At 39.6% G+C, this 22439-nt stretch overlaps 1 protein-coding gene across 2 annotated transcripts in view; it reads right to left on the reverse strand.

Moving 5' to 3' along the window:
* The window catches only part of GOLIM4 (golgi integral membrane protein 4), a 31767-nt gene extending 9873 nt beyond the window's left edge, over positions 1-21894 (reverse strand). The window contains exons 1-7 of one of the 2 annotated variants that reach the window (XM_005146869.3): positions 21174-21894; positions 7368-7442; positions 6137-6186; positions 5354-5407; positions 4689-4839; positions 3292-3374; positions 2683-2766 (exon numbers count right to left, since the gene is read on the reverse strand). In XM_005146869.3, coding sequence (XP_005146926.2) covers positions 2683-2766; positions 3292-3374; positions 4689-4839; positions 5354-5407; positions 6137-6186; positions 7368-7442; positions 21174-21360 — 684 coding nt within the window. In that variant the 5' untranslated portion in view covers positions 21361-21894. The remainder of the gene's footprint in view (positions 1-2682; positions 2767-3291; positions 3375-4688; positions 4840-5353; positions 5408-6136; positions 6187-7367; positions 7443-21173) is intronic. The other variant, XM_031047110.2, reaches the window with a different exon arrangement.
* Between the last annotated feature and the right edge of the window lie 545 nt (positions 21895-22439).

Here is a 22439-nt window from a genome sequence, read left to right on the forward strand (position 1 = left end):
GATCTCTTCAGCCAAAGTGCACATGCACACAAAGTGTATTAGAAAAGTCTCTGTGGGACAAAGTCAACAACTTGTTTTATTCATGACAAGCAGCAGAATTATCTAAAAGGGATGATGCAGTTTTCCTGGCAGACTAAACGAGGGCAACTGAAAACACAACTTCTTTAAGGCAGAAAGAAGTGCAGTTCTTTCAGAAACAATAGTCTTAAAGTAAGTATATATACATGTAATGAAAATGCCAAATTTTCAACATTTAGACAGGTGTTACACAAGACAACAGCCAACATATAGAACTGAGGCAAAGAAAATCATAGTACACTGGTGTTCAAAAGGAAAAATAGCAGGAAAAAAAAGAGGGAAAAAAAGGAAATTTCTAACATCTTCCTGAAATGGAGTAGTAAAATGTTGTAATTTGATTTGCTGTTTAACTTCATACAAGATGAGGGTATTCTTAAAATGCTTTAAGGTCCAGTATAAGAATCCAGGCTAACTGGTGCACTAGTCCCTATCTATACAGCAGAGGTACAAGAAACATGATCTTGTAAAGTAAGATTTTTGAGATGACCAGCTGCACATACAAAAGGTGGGTTTCTTTGTTGTTTCCGTGGAGGCACTGGGTATATTTACTACCCATTCTGAAGGCAGAGGTGCATTTCATAATCCTGTTATAAATTCAGGTTAAAACCTGGCTACAGTTTCCACTCAGTGACTGTGTATGTCATTTTGTGTGTTATGTGATATCATAGCAATCAATAGTACAGCAGACGGGCATGATGCATTGGTGTACAATGCATAATACTCATACAAAACAATATCCACAGTGCTACAGATTGACATGATGCAATGCGTAACAGCTCCAAAGCTAGACGCACCTCAAAGCATCTTCAAAAGACTATGGCATCCATTAAAACAGACAAGCCTAAAAGCAAAGCAGAATGCAAAGTAATTACTCTTATCATTCCAGAGGGATACTTCTGCTTCCTGATTAACTGCTGGAGAGTCCAATAAGAAATTTTAGAGGAAAAAAATAATATTTACTTAACATTAAGACTAACTTCCTAAAATAACACATACTTACTCTGATTACTTGTTTCCCCCCACTCACTGACTGTGCAGAGAGGATAATGGGCTGGGACATTTAAACAGTACACATTCAGATCAGAATTCAAGTACTCCATTCTGCTGCATGAGTCACTAAGCTGAACATTGCAATTCAAGGCCATAGCTTAAAGGCATTAATACTGGCAGAAAGACAGAGTTTATAAAAATATATAATGAATCTGTCTGCTGTCTGAGCAATGAAAAAGTACAAAGATTATAATGCCTTAAAGATTCAGGTCACAAATTCATTAGTGCAGTATTGACTACTGATATTTGATGTCTAGAATACACTTAGATATAGAGGTGTCATTTATTGAGCTGTGTTTCTAAGCAATAACCCTTTCTGAACTTTTTATAGCTGGTTTACAGGAGAAGCCATGCAACTGTGCTAAATATCTTCTGTTCTGAAAGAATGTGCAATCTTTTCTTAAGGAAATGCTCTCCATACTCTAAATGCTGCATTCTGATGGCAGATAGAAAGGCTTTGTGTGACATGGGTTTTCTAATTAAAAAACTGAATAAAAGCCAGAAGTATATGGAGCTTCCCTTTGGATTTGGTGAACCCTGCATCTGCCCTTGTGGAATTTCAGATGTTAGCAGATACATACCAAGTATCTAACGTGGCCAGTGGGAGAAGAGTTTAAAATTAGCTGCCAGCATATTTTAGTGAAAATTAGAATTCTTACTCTATGAGGGACTTTCCTGGTCTTTCCCTGTTTTTTTTTTAATATCTATACATATTGACATACACAACAAGGAAAATGGGGCAGGGGGAAGAGCCAATGTTTCAATGCTGCAAATGATTTTGAGGACCATGAAAATACTTAAATGAGGAAAATCAGTCAGGAATAAAAATAACTTCCCACTGCTTCATTACTTTTCTTTCCAATCTTTCACCAAAAGTCTTCCTCTGCTCCAACATTATTACTACTTTCAGATTCCCTGTGGCCTACACAGCTTGTAGTAGCACAGCTGACTAAATCTGCAGTAGCCTACTAAAGCTTGTGCTTCATAGATAGTTCACTTGAAAATGACATTTAAGAAAGGTAATATTGCTGCTTGTTTTAAACTATTTTGGGTTCCACCTGGATTTTTTACATTCCTCCATATATACCTCTGCTACACTGATGTATATATATACATGGTTTATATGTAGCCTTATAAACCTTTCAGTCTACACAGAAAGAGACTTTATAGTATACCAGCATCCAGGTCTTTATAAGGGATACCTGTGAATGTCAGTGTGTGGGATATTAAACTAACAGAAGTTTTATCAGAGAAGACAGAGAAAGGAAGGTATCTGACAGCTCTCATTGAAACAGAGATACTTTTTTTTTTTTTAATCAGTAACACATGCACTCTGGGCCTGTAACACAAGGCTTTTATTTTCTGACAGCCCTATGATCTGTTGCAGCTTATTGTTAAGAGAGCCCTTTAAGTCATGCATTTCCCTACAGTGTGCAGCATAGTGCTAGCTGCAGATTCCCCATGCGAAAGGCTACATGCATAACATTACAGTCAGCTGAACTAAAAGAAGTTTTAGGAAGGTTAGAGCTAATAGAAGCTGCTTTCCTTTCTGACCTGTGCAGCAGCTAGTGCACTCTTGTGGTCTTCCAATGTCACTACAAGTTGGTTGTGTTGGGAGAGTAAATTCTTATGCTGTTGCTACACAAAAAGAAGAACATTACATGTTTCACATAAAGTTCATTCTAAAGGTAAATTAAGTAGCCTGGGGGATTTTGAACTAGGAAGGTAATTCAATTTATTTAGAAAAGAAAACTTGAAGGCCAGGATTTGCATAACTGAAATAAACTTAAGAAAAGTTGGAGTAGCTGTTGATGAACAGTTTTAAAAAAAAAAATCTTGAAAACATAAATTTCATCAAACTTAGTTTGTTAGAACACAATTTTTAACTTGCAAAAACAAATTTCCAACTTCTTTACTAAATACTTCTCCCTTCTACCCCCCCCCCCCCCCCCCCCCCCCCGTTTTTGTGGTCTTTAAATGAGCATGTACCTGAAGTGCAAGTGGCACAAGACAAGAAATCCAGTGCAGCTATAATTCTCTCCTTTTTGCCACATAACAGGAATTACAAGAATTCAGCATGGCCCATTTCTGGCTTGTTAGAACTTCAAGAAAATTTCTCAGTTTCATAATGGGCTTTAAAATTCTTCTCAAAGCAAAGCCTACCTTGACATCTTGTAGCTGGGTGTGAATGTCTTGGTGAGCTTTTCTCAACTGTCTGTTCTCCTCCCGTAAGTTATAAAGGGATTCTGTTTAAAAGAAATTACATCCAGAATTTAAATCCAGTCAGATTTATACTACTAAACTAAGCATCAAAATTAAGACTATAACACAAACTACATAAAATGCCACACATATAAAATAAACACACATTATAAAATAAACTATATATGTAAAAACCACATATATAAACCAGCCCTATAAAAAGCTTTATATTTTCAAGCATAAAATTATAAACAATTATTTAAATTTTATATTAGTGCATCCAGTCTGCAACTGGAATTATGCATCGCTGCTCACACTGGGGACTGCAGACAGCAAAATTCATTACGGTAATGTGAATCTTTAAAGGGCAGAGAGGAAGCCACCCTCCTCTCTTCCCCCACATCGCATCTGGTGAGTGAGAATTTCATGTCATAGGAACTAAGCTATTCTTTTGGAAGAGGTGCCCAGATGGCCAGCATACTAAAAAAACTTTACGTTCTGGGACAAGGGAGAGGGGCTTCTCTTCCCAGTTCTTACATTATGTTGATGTAGTATATTGTAAACAGACAAAGGCAAGCTCTTCCCACACTCCAAGCTGCTAGGCTGCAATCCAGCTCAGTCCAAGAGCTGACTTCACTGGTATGGTGCCAAGGCAGAACTAACACAGCCTCTGCCTGCAAAATACTGTGCAGACAAAACTGCAGACAGCTCCAAAACTAACTCATATATTAGTGACACATGGTAGAAAGTGGCTGAAGGCCCTTCATGGGGAAAATCCATCCTTTTGTTCTATGCAATTGTGTAATTAGGGTTGAAGAGGCCTGAGAACTGCAAAGAATCTCTTTAATAAGAAATTGGATATCAAGAGTAAAACCAAATGAGTTTCATCATCTAAGTATAGTGCAACATGTTTCATAAAAGCTGATATATACATAAAATGAGGTCTAAAAAGTATATAAAGTCACTTCATAAAGAGGCACAATTAAATCTCTGAAGTGGCAAATACTCGTACACTGCCTTTGAATTAAAAAAAAGCAAACCTATTTTCCACATTTACACAAGTCTTAGAACTAAAAACGCAAAACTGGATAAACCAGTCTGTGACACCTGATGGGCTTTTACATGATGTGTTTCCTACTGTTTCTCTAATATAGACAGAAACATGAAGCATACATATGAATACATTTCTGAAACAGGCTCCAGAAAATCATCAGTAAAATGTAACTTATTAGAAGTCGTAAGATGCATGAATAACCTGTTGGCAAGAACAGAGAAAATGCCTTTCTGTCTCACATCGCACGAAACACAATGACAAATACACATTTTAATATGGGTGGCCAGACACAGGTTACTTTTACCCTTCAGTTTAGAGATCTCCTGCTCTTTTTCCTGCTGCAGTTGTAAGTATCGCTCCTTGTGATCACTGAATGTTCTACTAAACTCTTCTCCTTGCTTTCGGTGATCTTCCTCAAGGTCAGCATGCTGTTTCTTTAGTTCTTCATGTTGACTCTGCAAATACCAAGTTGGGACACTGGAAGAGTGCTGTATCTGCATATCTAGCTAATATTGTCTTTGGCAATTTGTTAAGTGAGTCCAGATGAATAGGAAGCATTCATAACAAGAAGTTTATTATTCAAAGCATGTTAATTGCAGCTCCTTTCAAAACCAAAATGATCTCTGCAGTGAGTAATCAGCTCTAGGGCTGCATCACCTCACCTTGCTGTTGCACTGTCCCACTAGGAGCTGTTGTATGTATGTAAGAAATGCCTTACATGCAAACTATGTAAAGTCTGACAAGTCAGCATTCCATACAAGTAACGCACTCGATAAGATTAAATTACCCACTGGAAAGCCTGACTAGGAAAAACTGTAGTAAATAATCTTTTAACAGTACGGTTGTAAGAGGAAAGCACCATCAATGCACTGACACTCTGGAATGAACTACCAGAAGCCAGCGAGGCTGTGTCTCCCTGATGTAGCAGAAGAGCCGTGTCCTGTGAAACTGGCTATCTCAGCTACCTACCTTCAACATCTGGTGTTGTACACTCAGTGCACTATACCGGCTATTTGAGTCTTGCTGTAAAATGAAAACGATAGTGTTAAACAGAGTAATACCATCATTCCTCTAATCTCTCTACATGCAGTTATTTAGGAGTCACAAGCCAAAGGACCTAACTCCCCAAGGAAACAAAACTTTCCACTTGCTTTGGAACATTGCAAGAACATACACTTTGCACTTACTGCAGCAGCAATGTTTTTTAACTTGGGTTACTCAGCTCACAAACTACTCCCCAGTTTCTACACATAGTAGTCATAAAATCCTAATTTACTTGCTTTTATAAAGAGTTCTCTACAGGTTTCTGGGTCTTTTGCCAGATACAGCTTTCATTCCAGCATTTGGTATATAAAACAAAGTTTCGTGATGTTTTTATACTTTGCAGTTAAAAGGCCATGCATTAGAAAGTTGTCACTGTCCTTTTCTCTGTGAACTAAGCCACAAAAAGATTTCCAGTGCTTTCTTATTCTTTCTTCCTCTTAAAAACAGTAAAGTTATGTTTGAACTACCATATATAAACAGGAAGATATTTTCTAAATTAATTTTATGAAAAAAAAAGTATCTCCTACTACAGCTCAAACAATCAGGAACTGCAGTGTATTTAAACATGCAGATTAGAAGCCAGAGCTCTTTCAATTAGTATTTTGTAAGACCTTTTCCTTTGACAAGTTAAAATTGCACAGCATTCTCTTTTCTTGCAACTCAAATAGCATCAACTAATAAGAACTAGTATTGGGAATGATGACTTACCCTTCCTTTATTTAGTGTTTCCTGTGCTTCTAGTTTATAAACAAGAAAATCTATAACATGAAAGGGAAAGCACTGATGAAAAAAACCCCAGGAAATTAGAAACTTTACTTAAATAATGTAACTGTTGCATATATAAACTCTCCTAAGATCTGGATACTTATGCAGTTAATTTTCCAAGAGTTTAAAAAAAAACCCAACCCTACAGAGCATTTAACAAAATGCTCAAATTTTGAAAAAAAAAATACTTTCATTTAAGAATTTCATAGTTCCATAAAATATTTTCATTAAACAGTTTCATATCTAGGTGTAAGACATCACAGGCCCAGTAGTATCATTCAAAAGGAAAAGGACATTTATAAATTGTGTATTCTTGTCTTAGGATAAAAACCTATATACTTTAAAAAAAAGTGAAAGTCTAGGCTAAGTTTAAATGAAACAAAAAATTCCTCTTTTGTGCCTTTATCCTCTTCAGGATTTGAAAACACTGACTCAGCTTCACATAGCAATGGGACAGCTCCACACTAGATGGCACCAAAAAGCCATCGAGAACTGCATTGTGAGAGTAATTCCTCGCTCGTTTTTAATCTTTGCTTAGTAGTTATTTTAATTCAGCGTCTTAGTCCTCAGTTTTAGGAAGAGGACAGGCTTTACTCTGGAAATTCTGATGAATTTAGAGCAACAGAAGACTCAGAGAAAATTCAGGGGACTGCATTCTGCTGAAGTTTCATAGAAGGTAGATGTGTAAGAAATTGGACGTGTACAAACACTTCCCCTGCACAAACACCTTGAATGTAGTTTTAGTTAGAATAAGGTATGTAAGCATGTGTAAAAATACTGATTGAGATTCTAATTTTACACTGACAGAATGGAGGGAAAAAAATCCCATGGCTTTGGTACAAGCTTTAAATTTGCAGCATGCCAGAACAGGATTTACACATGCCCACACTCCACATATATGTAAAGTTTATGTATGTCATATACATATATTCTCTGTGTATACTATGTTATGTTGCAGGGATCTGCAAGAAGTACTAAAAAGCTTATTACTTTTAAAAAGATTGGATTAAATAAGCAAAGAGACTTACTAAAAGATCACCACAGCTCTGCCAAGGTGGTCCCGCTAATGTGTTACACACTGAAAACTTGTTTAAAATCAAACAAAATCCATCTCAAGTTACTTTCTAAAATAATCAAGCAATCTTAAACGTTAAAGTGAAAAGCACATTCTTACCTTCTTTTGCTTTCTTATGTTCAAGCCTTTCCTTTTGTAATGACTTTTCTAATCTTGACCTGTGCTCATACACAACTGAAAGACAAATTTTGTAGACAATTTATTTTAAAAGTATTATGTACAAAACCCACCACCCACCTCCAGCACACCCAGAGAGCATTGGCACATAATGTATCAGGAAAATGCAAGTGGGATGAGGTCACAGGGGAAAGGACTGTTTGCATCATTTGGGATAGTAACTTTTGTTCTTTTTTGCATGCCTGAATTCTGGGTTATTTCTGTTGCATAAACGTAATTGTGATAACCCTGTGATTTGTTTACAGAGACAGTCAGCTATGGTGTGTCTACATGAAAGCTACCAAATCCTCCTTCCTTCTTAGGTTTGCAGATACGCATTTTCCCATGCTTTCATTCTCTCCTTCCATGTTTGTAAAAACAATAAGGAAACAAAGAGAGATGTGCAAGCACAGGACAGCTTCAAAGATGCAGAAGCACACAAGACAGGCTGCTTAGGCCAAGACATGCAACCTGAGTTCCATTCCTAAATTGTTCCAAAAACTTGGACAACCCAGTTTTCTGTGACCTTCTTTTCTGTACAGCCTGGGTAACAGTATCCTTTTCCAGCACAGCACTGTTAAAGACCCACAGACTGCACAATGAAACAGTCAGGTATAACATCCTGCATTTCTTAGTAAGCATGAGCTAACAGCAAGTAGATGTATGCCATACTCAGAATATCCATATAATCTAAAGAGGATTGGGGGGGTTTGAGTTTCTTTTTCACCCCCCAGTTACAGAGATAAGGCAAGAACATAAGAAATCATCTGAAAGGCTTGGATAGCAAAAGTATAAAGCTCAGTCAGATCCTTCTTTGTAAGGTGAAGGTATCAGAGACTGCTCATCAGGAAATCATTTCCATTTGACAGTAAAATTTAACCTTCACTGATTTTTAAATGCATTTATGCATTTTCCTTAATTGAGTCAAAATACCCATATAATAGTCTAGAGATGAATGAAGAAGTGGTTTGCATACAGCGCTTCAGCCAAAAAGCAACAAGCTGAGGCTTTAGGGGGACCACTCATAGTACAACCCCCAACATCCTCAGCAGCCCAGGTACTTCAGTCATGCAGTATGTCATGAAGTGTGTTGCTGTCCCCAAACGTTACTGACTACAAAAGAATGCATGTGATTTTTGGAAAGATGCTCTGACATTTTTGCCAAACTCTACAAACAAGACCTTTGAGCTGAGAATACAACTTGAAGAGGTGGTTCTGCTGCTTGTTCTTGTACTGTTCTTCCCTTTGCTCTTAATGCTGCGGGTGATGGATAGCAGGACCTAGCAGTTGGGGACAGGGTGTGCAACAATTTCTTATGACAGTGCCAGCTTGCACAGTTTTTAAAAGAGCAGCAGGGACAACTGCCAATCACCTGCAATGTTGGGTGGCATGGCAGGGGACAGACTGCTCCAGGTTTGGTCACACAAAGCAGAGATAACCTTATTTCCAGGTTTCACAGTATGACAACCACTCTTGGTCATACCAGTGGTCCAACAGACCAACTATGCCACCTCTCAAGAACTGACATGAGCAGATGCCTAGTACAGAATACAGTCAGCTTACAGTATTTCTCTGGCACTGTCTCCCAGCAATTTATGACTCCCCAAGACTGTTTGAGGTGCCTGCAGTTCTTTTGTGTACACCAAATTTGTCTAATTGTTGTATCCATGTGTATTTAGGACATCGAATATCCTCTGGCAGAAAATCCCACATTTAGCTGCCAGTAAAACAGCATTTAATTCAGCTTGGGTTTTGAACATCTAGTTTCAGATGTCTCTCACAAGGAACAGGGCACATCAGTCCCTATTTACCCTTTCCTCACCACACACTAGACTGAAAGATCATTATCTGAAACAGTCCACCAAGTCTGCAGTAAAGGAAAAATATTTAGTAAAACTTCTGCAAGTGTACAATTACATTTGTCTAAGCTCTGTTTAACAAAAGTATCTTTCACTGCCCAAATTATAATTTGCACTCTTGTAAAGAGTCATTACTTTGTTTAACGGAATGTGTGATTTTTCCTTCGAAACTTGGAAACTCATTTTCTGAGAAATAAACCACTGGTGAACATAAACCTTCAAGAGGAAGCATCAAATGAAGATTTGTATCTTGGCAGGCACAGAAAACTCCTGTACCTCAAAACGTGTTGTTAATTCCACCAAGATGCATTTTGCAGGCTTGGCTTATCTATAAGTGTTTATGTTCTGGTTTAGAAGCTGCATGCTAATCAGTCCTTGTCACCTATCTCTACTTTGCTATTTATCTTCTAACGTCAAGGACATCAGTCAAGATGAACTAATCTATCAACTCCTCTGCAACAAAACAAGCACATAATGAATATTTAAGAAGTCACCAGAAAATAAGCTTTTGGAGAAGGAAAAAAAAATAATAGCAGCACCACAATAATGGTTTTATCTAGGCACCAAAGACAGTGAATGCCAAATTACATTGCAAAAGGAACAGTGGCTGTACCATAGCAACTCAACAGAGAGATGAAAATCTGCAATGGGTTTCCCCTCCCACACAATCAGGGGTAAAAATAGTCTTTTTGGCAAACAAACTAAACCTCAAACAGGTTAAGAGGTAACATTTTCCATTTCACCTCTTCATCTGCAAGAGTACCTTTTTCAACCCCTCCTAGTGTTTTAACAACTGGGAGTGGGGGGAAACCCTGCACAACAAACTCATAGTCAGGGCAGGAAGACAGGAGAAAGAGAATGCAACAGGTTGTGGTTTCAGGACCACAGTGCTCTGTACCTTTCACAGCTATTGCACCACTTCTGGGCTTTGGCTTTCCTGTCTTCACCCTGCACTTCCAAGCCATGTCTCTACATTTATCTGAGGCAGTGCAGCCTCACAGCTACCTTCTGTGTGCTAACCTTTGAAATACTGGAACAAAGCTGGCTATGCCTTAAAATAGCCCTCAGAGGGCCAAAACCAGCTAAAAATGCCTCCCTTCTACACCTCTCCCCTTCTAGTTCATTTACTGGTTGGTCCAGCAATGTTTTTCTCTGATACAACCCCATAATTTGCAACATAAAATTTTGATTAAGAATAGTAAAACAAAGCATAGCTGTGATATTTTCTCACTTGCTCTTCTAGGGAATAGGTTGCAGGTCAGATTTTCTAAGTACATATCGGAATTTATCTCCACTAAACATGTATTATTTCCACCAGTCAGGAACTTCCTAGGCAAGAAGAGTCCAAACTACAAGGCTCTTTTTACTACAGCAGAGGATTTCTACTTCTTCACTACTAGGTGAGATACAAGATGCCTGAGCAAGAATCTCAAAGAAATAAATACACTGAAAACCAGGTTTTCTATTATAGGTTTCACAGCTGGAGGTTGGAACCTATATAAGGAATTTGACAAATTCCTGCTGGTGCAATGTACTGACAGGGCACTTCACAAATAATTGTTTCCTAGGGCAAGTTCTTAATTTTGTACTGATCTTTGCATAGATACTATAATTTTGTTCCTATGTTATATTTAATAGGATGGTACAAAAAAAGGGGAAAAGCATTGTCAAATTACAGTAAATATGCACTATTCCAAAGCTGGGATAACTGCAGGTATCAGTTTAATTCTTTACATAACCTATATAATGTAACCTACATGAACAAATAAAGAACAACCTAAACTCAGAGAGGTAATCCAGCCTCAAAGAGCAGATCTGGTAACATGCCTTTCACCTTCAACAAGGAAATCTTTAACAGTTACTGAATTAATCCCAATTAAATAAATTTCTTAATCTAAGAGTTTTCTCATGCTCTTCCACAGGAAAAGTGGAAGGGAAGGGTGTGAGATGCTCTGTCAGTTCTCACCAGATTACACCACTTTGACCATCACTGAACGTTAGATTGCAACACAGGAGTCAAGCTGATGTGACAAAAGTAAAGTAAGCTCATTTAACAGATGTGGCTATTTCTCTTATCTTTGCTTTGCACCTCCGAGGAATAAAACTATTATTAAGCAAAATAAGCCATTAGTGTATATTTAAAAGGAAGTATTTTCTATGTCACTTTATTAGCAATTTTGCAACTATGTTACTTTGGTATTTGTGACTGTCAGAAGCAGACTGCAGAGTCTAAAATACCCTAGCTCCCACTTTCTTGTATACTGGAAAATTAAGATTACATTGAGATTTAAATTATACATGATGCTAGAAATTTTATTAATTTCAATTTTATTGTTTCTTATGCAATTCTGCAATCTTCCTGTGAGCTTACAGTAATACCTCTCTTGTAAAACCAACAGATTTCAGTAGTCTTGGCAACCATACTGTTCACAGTGTACGCTTCATCTATCTCAAAGACTCTAAACTGAGAGTTTAAGTGACACCAAAAACATCTAAGAAACAGTAGAAGTGTTCCCACAATAAAGACTAGGAAAACCATGTTTTAACTACAGCACAAGAAAACAACATTATAAAAATGATATACTTAAAATTGAACAAAATATTCAACTATTTCAGATTTTATTCCTTTGTAGATTTCTGGTTTGTATTTATAAAAAAAAAAGGCAGAAATAGATGCCAAGATAATCTGAAACTGTGTGTGAAAAACAAGCTTTTCCTGGCTTAATTATGGAATAATTTTGCATACAGTCAGGGATGGACTGCTCTCCTTTTGCTTACTGAAAACCAAAACTAGCACTGCATGAGGTATGTTGACACATTTATTTTAAAACAAACTCCTGTATGTATCAATTTACTCATACAAAGATTAATCAAATAATAGCTTTGTTAAATTATAGCCAGTCACTGCAAAAGAACAAAATTCTTCCTAGTAAACTAAACCATGCATCACCTGTTGTGCTCCAAAATAACTACTGCTTTAATTCTCTGGTCATTTATGTTGCTCAGAGTATTAATTATTTTAAGTGAAAATTTTGTATTTAATATCTGTATCTTCATATTCAGGGGGGTTGTACTGTCTGTCATAGATTACCAACTTCAACTGCATGAGGGGAAAGCATAACCTCTGCTTTCAAATACCCAGCACAAAAAAAATAACTTGCCACTTAAAATACACCTGTTCCTCCAACTTAGTCAATACTCCAATAAGAAACTATAATTGGAGAATGGGACTTGAGCAAATTATGGAGATTTTGGTCTTACAAGCTTGAGTGCAGGCAGCTAGCTACACCAGGAGTAACTCCTGCCTCACCAGGCTCCCAGTGCAGTGGTTCTACAAGAACAAGAGGCACCACTGCTGCTAAACCAGATCGATGCAGAGCTGTAGGTGGAAAATCACCAACTGCTTGCACAAAGTTTAGCCATAAGCCAAACAAGATCTGTCCAAAGGTAACAGAGAACCGAGTACATGCATTTTTATATAACATTTTCAGTCTTGGAAAGAAAAATTCTTTATTGTTGGAATACATCTGGAAAAAAACAAAACAAAAGAAAACCCACAAAAAAAAATCCCCACAAACAAACAAAAAACCCCAACCAAACAAAAAAACTCAAACAAAACAAAAACCAAAGCGTAATTTGGGAACTCTGTATCCTGGTAGTTGACATGACACCGAGTATTTGGAATCCACTAAAGTTCATAGCTGATTCCTTAGCTAAAGCTGTGAGACTCTTGCTTTTGGCTCTACAATCTCTAACGTAGGCCCTGGTGTCTTGCCCAGGACAGGAATTAGCACCGATGGTTCCGATGAAACATGCCTTCTGTCCCAGGGTTTTTCCCACTAAAACTGCAGAGCTTGGTAACAGATTAGACAAGGTATCAGAACTAACCGTAAGAGGACTTCAGAAAGCTCTGAAATGCCTGCAGAGTTCTGATAAGCACAGAAGAAAATTCATACTTATCAAAACTTCAGTTTTGCATCCTCAAAAAGAAAAATCTGAAGCAAAATGTGGAGAAGTGTTGCATAAAGTGCTGCTTTCAGTGCAGTTCTGGAAACACAGGAATGCTGGGGAATTTGGCACACTAATGCAGTTTGCCCAAGAAACACATGCTTGTATTTCTATGACATGGTTGTGGCCTCTATTCAATTATAAGGATGACAGGAAAATGAATTTCTAAACTGGAGTAAACATCTAAATTTAATCGAATCCCTTTATTCTACTATGCCTCATGTACTCCCTTTCTTCAAAGTCAATAATCCCTCTGGGAAACAACTGATTTAAAAACAAATTGCAAGATATGTTGGGATATAGAGAGGTATTTATCATATTGAAGCAGTAAACTGTAATAGCTTCTGCTAAAAATAAAAGTTTGACAAGGGGTATTAAATGCGATTAAATTTTTAATCCCTAACAGTTAGGCTTCTGACATGACTTTTACTAGGAAAGAGATCCTGCCTTCCATCCCAGAAAAGATTTTCTGTCCACTTCACAAAAGATTTCTGCCAACCTTTGGTGCCACCCATGGTTCCAACATCCAACAGGTTAGCATCTCACCTTGCATGTGCTGTTTTCTATACACCTATCTATTCTAAGGATTTTTGAAGTGATGATAAACGCAAACAGCTCAAACAAAACCTGTGTAGTGATTATAGACTTAAATGCCTAAGGCTAGCAGATTTACTTCTAAACAGATTTCCTTTCCCTCTTCTTATGATTTTCTTCTCTTTACTATTCTGCCATTTTTGCACGAGATCATTCTGAAGAAAACACACAGGCATTCAAAAGAGTTGCAGAGACAACAGTTTCCGTCTCACATAATTTCTGAATGTCTGGGTCTGCTCAACTCTCAGTGCCAGGAAAAAAGGGCCTGTTCTTTCTCTCAAAAATTGTTTTAGACTTTTTTCAATTGTATGCAGAAGCCAAGTGTTTCTGTCTACATGGTGTTAGGTTCTTTACAAAAATATATATATTCAGAAACTACTGCAAAGTCAACATTGAAAAACAATGTAGTAATACATATACACGTGTTGTTTTAACAGCCTCTTCTAACTGAAACATAATTTGCATTTTTATCGTAATGGAATATGGCAAAAACCTGATGTAATAGCAATGGTTGTCACCTTACAAAACTGTTAAACCGCTTCCTTAGTTAGTTCTCTATCCAAGAGCTCTAACACAGGGGACTTGGAGTCTACTCCACTTGTATATTTTGAGAAACTGCATACAGAAATCAATAGTTTGAATTAGTGACTCATGATTTATTTTGGGGTTTTTTTGGTAACAGAAGGTCACTGTCAAACCTCAGAGTATGCATCTGAGTATGACAGGTTAACTGAAACACTGAAAAAAGGAATTCTTTAGCACAGCGTCATGGATAGGAAGAGACTGCTCACTGTGCCCTGCAGGCAGCACTTCTCCCAACATCTCTGTAATTAAGCCCTGGAAATGATTGCCAAATTCAGGGATCTGAGTCACCTCAGGAAAATAAGATACTAGGATAATTTCAGACACCTTTGGGGTGAAAAGGGAAAAAAAAAGTAGAGAAAGAGATGAGGTAATTGCAGATTCTTTTATTTCTTAATTAATGATACATAGTAGAAAATCTCAGGAAGTTGGTTGATGGTAGATACTAGAAAAAGATCAGAATTGCATCTTGCTTTGAAGACCCTTCTTTAAAACAGGACCCATATCAGAACAGGCTGAATTCCTTAAGCACCTACTTTAGGCTCTAACTAGAAATTCACACCCCTGAATCTTAAAAATCCCAAGAAAAATCACCCAACAAAAGATTCTGCCTTAATTATTTTTCTGTATATTTCATTTTTTTTTTCAGTAACCTGAATTATTTAGCTTTCATTAAGCCTCAAAAACAGCACCTGACTTTCAGACGGACAGAATTAATTACTTTTTCTATTCAAGGATCCTATTCCAAAATGAGTATTAGCCACAGATTGCTGGGAATATCCTCACCATTATATAACAGATGCTATAATGTATACTCAAATCTCAGTGCGTGGAAGCCTTACTCATTAGGTTGCCCTGCCCAGATACACAGGCTGACAAGCCTATATCCAGCCCAATAAGACAATGTGTTTGGAACATCCTATTTAAAACTTAAGAATTCAATCAGTTTTACTCATGTACAACGTAACTCAACTCTGTTATTTAGGCTTTGGTTTTACCAGGAACACAACAATCTTAACTACTCCAGGAGTGCCTAACTCTTCAGGTGCTAACCTTGAAGATTTGTCAGTACAACTGCAAAGTTATAATCACCCTGAGACTCTTCCCACATCATGTGCCTAGTCCAGCCAGGTATCACTTAAACTATCCTGTTACCTACAGGATTTCTGGCTCAGTTTGCAGCTACAGCTATCAGATCATGGCTGTGGCTGTTTCATCCTCTGCTTCTCTCCTGGTCTTCCTTCAAGAAAGCTGATGTTTTAGGTGATACAGAAGCTTCTGTCAAATCTCTGCCTGCTAGGAATGTGTAACAGAAGAGCACTGTCAAAGAAGCCAAAAGGCAAACTCACCAAAGCATCCACCCATCTTGCCTCCCTCCTCTCAGCTCTGAAGTGTTCATAAACCCAGACACACCAATCACTGACAAGCTTTAAGAGGTTTAAATCATCATCAGAAAAAAACAGTTTCAGGATATTTGGCCCTATCCTAATATTCAGGATCTTAGTCTGTTAAGCTGGGGAGGGAGAACAACAAAACCACCCTACTACCTCATGCTGCTTAACATTCCTTTAGACATATGCTCTGTTATCTTCAGCCCAGACTCCAACTTGGGTGTGGATGCAACATTAGAGCACTGGTAGAAATTTATCCTAGAAAGCTTATGTCCACACAGAAAGCGATTTAACAGCATTCGGACACAGATTACAGGTATAAAAAAGAAAAAAAACACATAAATATGAGCATTTGCTCAATTCAACTTTATAGTCATGAAATTCTGCTGTCAGGATTCTTACTCGCTATGGACGTGGAAGCAACAAACCAACTCCCCAAGTTAACTGAATAAAGCTCCAGTGCCTTTTCTGTACTTGGTTTATGAAGAAATCTTGATGATTCCAGATAACCTGAAATCGTCAGGTTGAGCTGCAAAACAGACATGTATCTATCTAGATATACATTTATACATACATATATGTACATGCAAATGCATATATGAATATGCATTTACAGCACATACATCTTACTAAATTTTGTCCAAATAATTTCAAACATGTAACTTGCTTTAAGTATTCAGAGCATTAAATACCCAGTAGTTAATGTGAATAGAAGTACAAAAGACAGATTCTATAAACCGAAGTGTACCTGGGGGTCTCCCTCCTTATGGCAGGGGGTTGAAAGCAGATGATCATAAAAATCACAGAATGTATTGGGTTGGAATAAGATAACCTAGTTCCAAGCTTCCTGACATAGGCAGGGACACCTTCCACTAGACCAGGTTGCTCAAAGCCCCATCCAACTTGGCACTGAACACTTCCAGCGATGGGGAAGCCACAGCTTCTCTGGGGAACCTTTGCCAGTGCCTTATCCACTCTCTTAAAGGATCTTTTAATGATACTCAAGGACCCTTCCAACCCAAACCATACCATGATTCTATGGCTTCAGGAAACCAGGTAGCAGAATTAGAAAAGCTGCAATTGCCATTTCATGCAGTATGGTACTTGATACGAAGTACACCTGTGTGCAAATAGTACACAGAGAACTAACCTCCACTCTTACAGTGCTACCACAGATTCTTCATATCTCAGACAGCAATAAAACACAATCAAAACAAGCACTGTAGTGTTACATGGAATCTGAAGCTAATAGGAATGACAGGAATTCAGGCTGCTGTTATTATGGAGAACAAACTGTACAGAAGCTGCAGAGATGCAACTCTACTTGTATGATGCAAGTGAAAAATAAGTCATCAAAAAGTACTGTGAAGTTCTTCCTAGTTCTGCCAAGATACAAGTTTAAACAAATTACTACAAAAGAGGACTGCAATGGTAAAGTAAATCCACATATAGCAACCCTCCAGTACCTAAAGGGAGCTACAAGAAAGGTAGAGAGTGGCTTTTTACAAGAGCATGTAGGGATACGACAAGGGGGAATAGCTTTAAACTGAAAGAGAGTAGATTTAGGTTAGATAAGCAAGAAGGTCTTCACGGTGAGGGTGGTGGGACACTGGCAAAGGCTCCCCAGAGAAGCTGTGGCTTCCCCATCGCTGGAAGTGTTCAAGGCCAGGTTGTACGGGGCTTTGAGCAACCTGATCTAGTGGAAGGTGTCCCTGCCCATAGCAGGGGGATTGGAAATAAATGAGCTTTAAGGTCCCTTCCAACACAAACCATTCCGTGATTCTATGAAATAATGAATAATTTTGTATTTGAACCAGCAAGAACTGGGCATAGGACAAATGGCACAACAAGCATAAGAGGAAGTAGGTGTTTGCTTTTCAGCTGGTGCTTTCTATTGCTGGATCAGGAAGCTTTGAGGAAATCCACACCTTGTCTGCAGGAGGGCAAACTCTGAACTCACAGCTTGAGTCACTGCTGCATTGGCTCCCAATCTTACAGTATGGTGTCAGACTGCACAGATATTGCTTGAAGCCATCAGATATGTTAAGACTCTAAGTGAAAGAGCAGGAATAATAAGCCAGGAAAAGACATTAAACGTAGGCTCTTATTAGGATTAAGAACAGATTAAACAGATTAAAATAGTACACAAGAGGTTATCTAATACCCAGACAATGAGAAAGCAGAAGCTGTAAGGCCTAAAGAGACATTTGTAGATACATTCAATCTTGAAGCAGTCAAAGATAAGATCAGGTTCTTCTACAGCAGTCAACACGTTTGTTATAGCAACTGAAGTCTGTTACTATATAGCCAATAGTTTAAGATTAGTTTGACACTTCTTTGTAGGAGGCAAAGAGTGTCAAGTTTTGTTTTTATAATTTTAAGAAATTATAAAAAAGATTATGTCCACGTTTTGGAGATATAAAGCTTAGAAGAATTAGATTTTAAAATAATCAGCTTACTAGAAAGATCAGCTTCTCTATGAAAGACCTTACAGATAACAATGACTTTAACTTTTCTTTGCAGCCAAGACATTTTGTGTCACTCTGAATTCTGCCTCTGGTATTCCCTTTGTGGGTTACAAAAACAGCCCTACTTTCTCCATGTCCAAGAGAACTTTATTAAAGAGATAAAAATGCCAAAGTTTGATATTTTTTTTTCTGAGAAGTTTAGCTTTCAAACACCAAATCTTCTATGATGTGAGCTGTCCAAAGGGGACAAGCTTAAGATCTCAGCCTCTCCACACCAGATATTCTCACCACATTACCCAAGTCTGCCATCCTTCCAAGCTCACTCTGGTCTTATTTCAAGAGGCACAAATACTTCTCAGCTGAGTAGCATGCAAGCAACATAAAAAAGCAGAACTCCCTACAAAAGGGAGTCATATGCAGCTCTCTTCAGATCAGGTGCATGAGTTAAATGGTTTTGAGACCTCTTCCTGCACCATTTTTCAATGATCTGTACATTCTGCCTCAGTAGAAGGGTGTTATTTTCCCATATATACAGAAAATTAAGCCAGCTTCATTTGAGCAAAATAAAGCAACGTAACAGATAAACATATAAGACAACTGGCTTTTCAAGCAAAACCAGAAAGCTCTGCTCATTCAGGAAACGTACTAAAAAAAAAAAAGGTTATTACTAACAAAGTCGAAAAATCTAAAAAACACTCTTTCTACTTCTTTTTCAGCAGAAAAGACTCTGAGGTTAATCTTGAAGATTTTGAGGAGACCAAAGGAACTGAGATCCAAAACTGCAACTTTACACATAAACTCAGGAGTTGCCTATGATCCCACAGACTGACTCAAGTTTCACTCAGAAGCCCTAACAGTGTTCTTCTGTCTACAATCAGGAAAGCAACTGTCTTTACAAGCACCAGCAGTCACAACAAAGCCCAAGAAAAATTCAGAAAACAGGTGATATTGCACTGCCCTCCAAGCATTTAAATCCAGCCAACCTGGCACAAAACATCCTCAGGATCCTCAAAAAGACAACTTGAAAAAGTCCCCCCTCACACTCTCCCATTTTAATTTAAAACAGTAAAAGCCTACTGATGAAATGGCTGTTCAGGAAGCTCAAGTCCAAAGTTCAGTTCTCTCCTCAGCTTGTAATGAAATTCAAAGTCTTTAATTAATCACCCAGAAGAGAGCTGTAAACACTAAGAAATCAATCGCTGTTGATACAGCACCCTCATTCCACCTGGCAACACCATGTCAGAGACCCTGCCCTTTCATTGGTTCTTGTTCAAAAGATTTCAGAGTGGCCCCTTCATACTTCAAGCCCTGAAGTTACCTCGAGACCAGTAACTATAAACTATTATGGTGCATGGAAAAGATAAGTTGCACTGTTAGCCATCATAGTCCTTCTCGTTCTCATAAAAGAATAAGCTCAAAGAATAAAGTCTTATGTTAAGGACAGCAAGGAGATATAGACTAAACACTCTTACAGGTCGGAGTTGTTTGGTTTTTGTTTGGCAACAGAAACTTTTCTGCTTTGAAAACCTGGCCATTTAAAATCAAAATTTCAAAGTGCAGTCAGATACTGCACCTGCAGTCACACAATTCTGTGTCAGCATTTCATGTTGTTTCAAAGTCTGTTTTATAGAAAATTCCTTCCTGTTGTTCCATATTGAAGAGTTAGCTATGAAAGGCTAAGAAACAGTTTTGGTAGTGTATATCACTAGTTAGCATGGAGCTTGTGTATCTCCAGGTGAGTTAGACATAGGTGCAGGTTCTGAATTCTCTATGTTCTCCTCACTAATAAGCTCCTACTGCAAAAATCCAAGTTATCATACAAAGCAGGCCATCCTGGAAAGAGGTCATTAAATGTATAGGGAAAGACAGAGAAAAATAAAGTTTATTTCTAGCTCATTAGGGCCAAATTGGCCAAGGTCTTTAGGCACAGAGGTTCCATTTACTTCAGTGGGAAATCACACACTTAATGCTTGCTGCTGTATTTAGTATGTCTCTGGGCTCTCAGCCTCACCCTCTTTTAGGTACATTAACAACTGCCATAATTTAAAGAACCAGTTTTATTGATACATTATATTTTTCCTTGTCCTCTGTGACTTAATTGCTAGTATTTTTTTTTTAAACAAGGTTTACAGCTACCATACCAGGCATAGATAGGTTCCTGCTCAACAGGCTTGATACACCGGCATGGGTTATGGAACATCAGCATCTTTTCAGTTTCAAGTACAGGACACCCATGTGATGCACCAGATTTGGTGCATCTTAAAACTAAGATGCACAATAATTTGTATTTATGGGGCAGCTTAAAGCCAAGAAATTCAAAGTTCCAAAAGCAACAGCCATATCTAAATAACTTATTTGCACTTTATTTTCAAAATATCCTTTTTAAAAAAAGGCTTTACTAGAATTATCCCTCTCCTCCCTCCTGGAGCTATTTACGGTTTTTGCTGCTTAATGTTGTCTCAGCAGTATAAACTTAACACTGACAAAACAACAAGAAGCATGCAAAAAGTCCCATAATTAGATGTGGTCTCTACAGTTATATGAGTGTATGCCTGCCTTTTTCCTTTGTACCAGGAATTGCAAACTGATGTGAAGTCCTTTTGAAATAAGCAAATGTGTGGGAGTGAGGGAAAATGAGAGGTCTCCAAGAGTCCCTAACAGAAACTCCCACTTCAGCAGGGGAGGATCCTACCCACGGTTAGATATCAAAACCCCGCAGTCTGTAAGGGGAAAAGCTCCTAAGGAGCAAAACTTTGTTGTAAGAGAGTTGGAGCCCAGACGTCCCTGGACGAGGGCATTCCACAAGCCTCAGGAAAGGGAGACAGAGGCTTCTCCCGAGGTAAGTACCTTGTAACTGAGCTGAGAGGGACTCTTGATGCTGCTGGTACTTGAGCGCCGTGGCCTCAGCCTTCCTCAGCTGGCCCTGCAGCTCGTAGTAGAGCATCGCTCCGTAGAGGAAACCGAACACCACAGTCAAGAGCAGGAGGGTCTGGAAAATCCGCTTCTGTTTTCGGGAGCACATCCCGTTGCCCATGTCCCCGGAGGGGTCCCGAGGGTCCCCGCCACTCACGGGTTAGCAACAGGCTGCTGGAGGCGGCGGACGACGAGGCGGAGGCATCGGAGGCCCCGGGCCCGCGCCGGGAGAAGGAGGGAGTGAAGGGAGGAGGGGCCGGCTGAGAGCCTCAGTCCCTGGGCGGCGCCGCCGCGAGTCCCCGTGCGGCTTCCCCCTGCGTGCGGACCCTGCGCGTCAGAGCTGAGCCTGCGGGACTTTGCGCAGCACGGGGCGGGCGCCCCAGCTGCATGCTGCGGCCGCGAGGCTGCCCGGCCCTCCGGCAGCGGGAGGGGGCGGCCCCGGCCAACTGTCCCGGCCTCTGGGTTCCCGCGGACGGGCGGCCGGCGAGATGGGAGCTGCGGTGGCGGCAGCTCTCTGCACTCCTCAGGCAGTGGCTTCAACCTAGCCCCGCAGAGGGGACTCGCCCGGCCAGTGGTGCCGCCGCCACCTGAAAAGAACAAAGGCAACTTCCCCTGCCGCTCACTTACGTGTCACCTTCGCTCCGCCTCACCTCCCTGCCGCGGGATCCCCGAAGGAAGTCCCGCTCCGGGCGCGGCCTCATTGGGCCCAACTGCGGGTCTCTCTCCTCCCTTCGGGGCGGCAGCGTCTGAGCGCATTGGGTGCCTGCCGCGTCCGTCCGGCCCGCCGGGCGCTTCGCTTCCCTCCGCCCGCCCCTCTCCACACTCCCGGTCCAGGCAGGCCGTACCCGGGGTGGCGGAGTCCGGGTCTGGTATGAGCGAGGGGGTGTCAGAGCAGAGGCGTGTGACACCGGGTGGGACAAGGAGCGCGGCTGGTGCGGCTCTGCTGGGCAGGGGCTGCAAAGGCCTGAAGCAGTCGGAGGGTCTTGGGCCCCCATGGCGCAGGGGGGCCTGCAGGATGCCCAGCGCCTGGGGTTCAAGGATCTCGTACTGAGAAGGCAGAGTGTCAAAGAATCCGTTTTTATAACTGAGGACCTAATTTATTTACACTCTTAAGCAGATTATTGTATTTTTAACATAGGTCGTTTGCTGTACTTTGTTTTGGGGTGCCAGCTGCACCGAGAGGTACTGCGTATGGCAGCC

The sequence above is a fragment of the Melopsittacus undulatus genome, chromosome 6, assembly GCF_012275295.1.
Source record: "Melopsittacus undulatus isolate bMelUnd1 chromosome 6, bMelUnd1.mat.Z, whole genome shotgun sequence".
NCBI classification, from domain to species: Eukaryota; Metazoa; Chordata; class Aves; order Psittaciformes; family Psittaculidae; genus Melopsittacus; species Melopsittacus undulatus.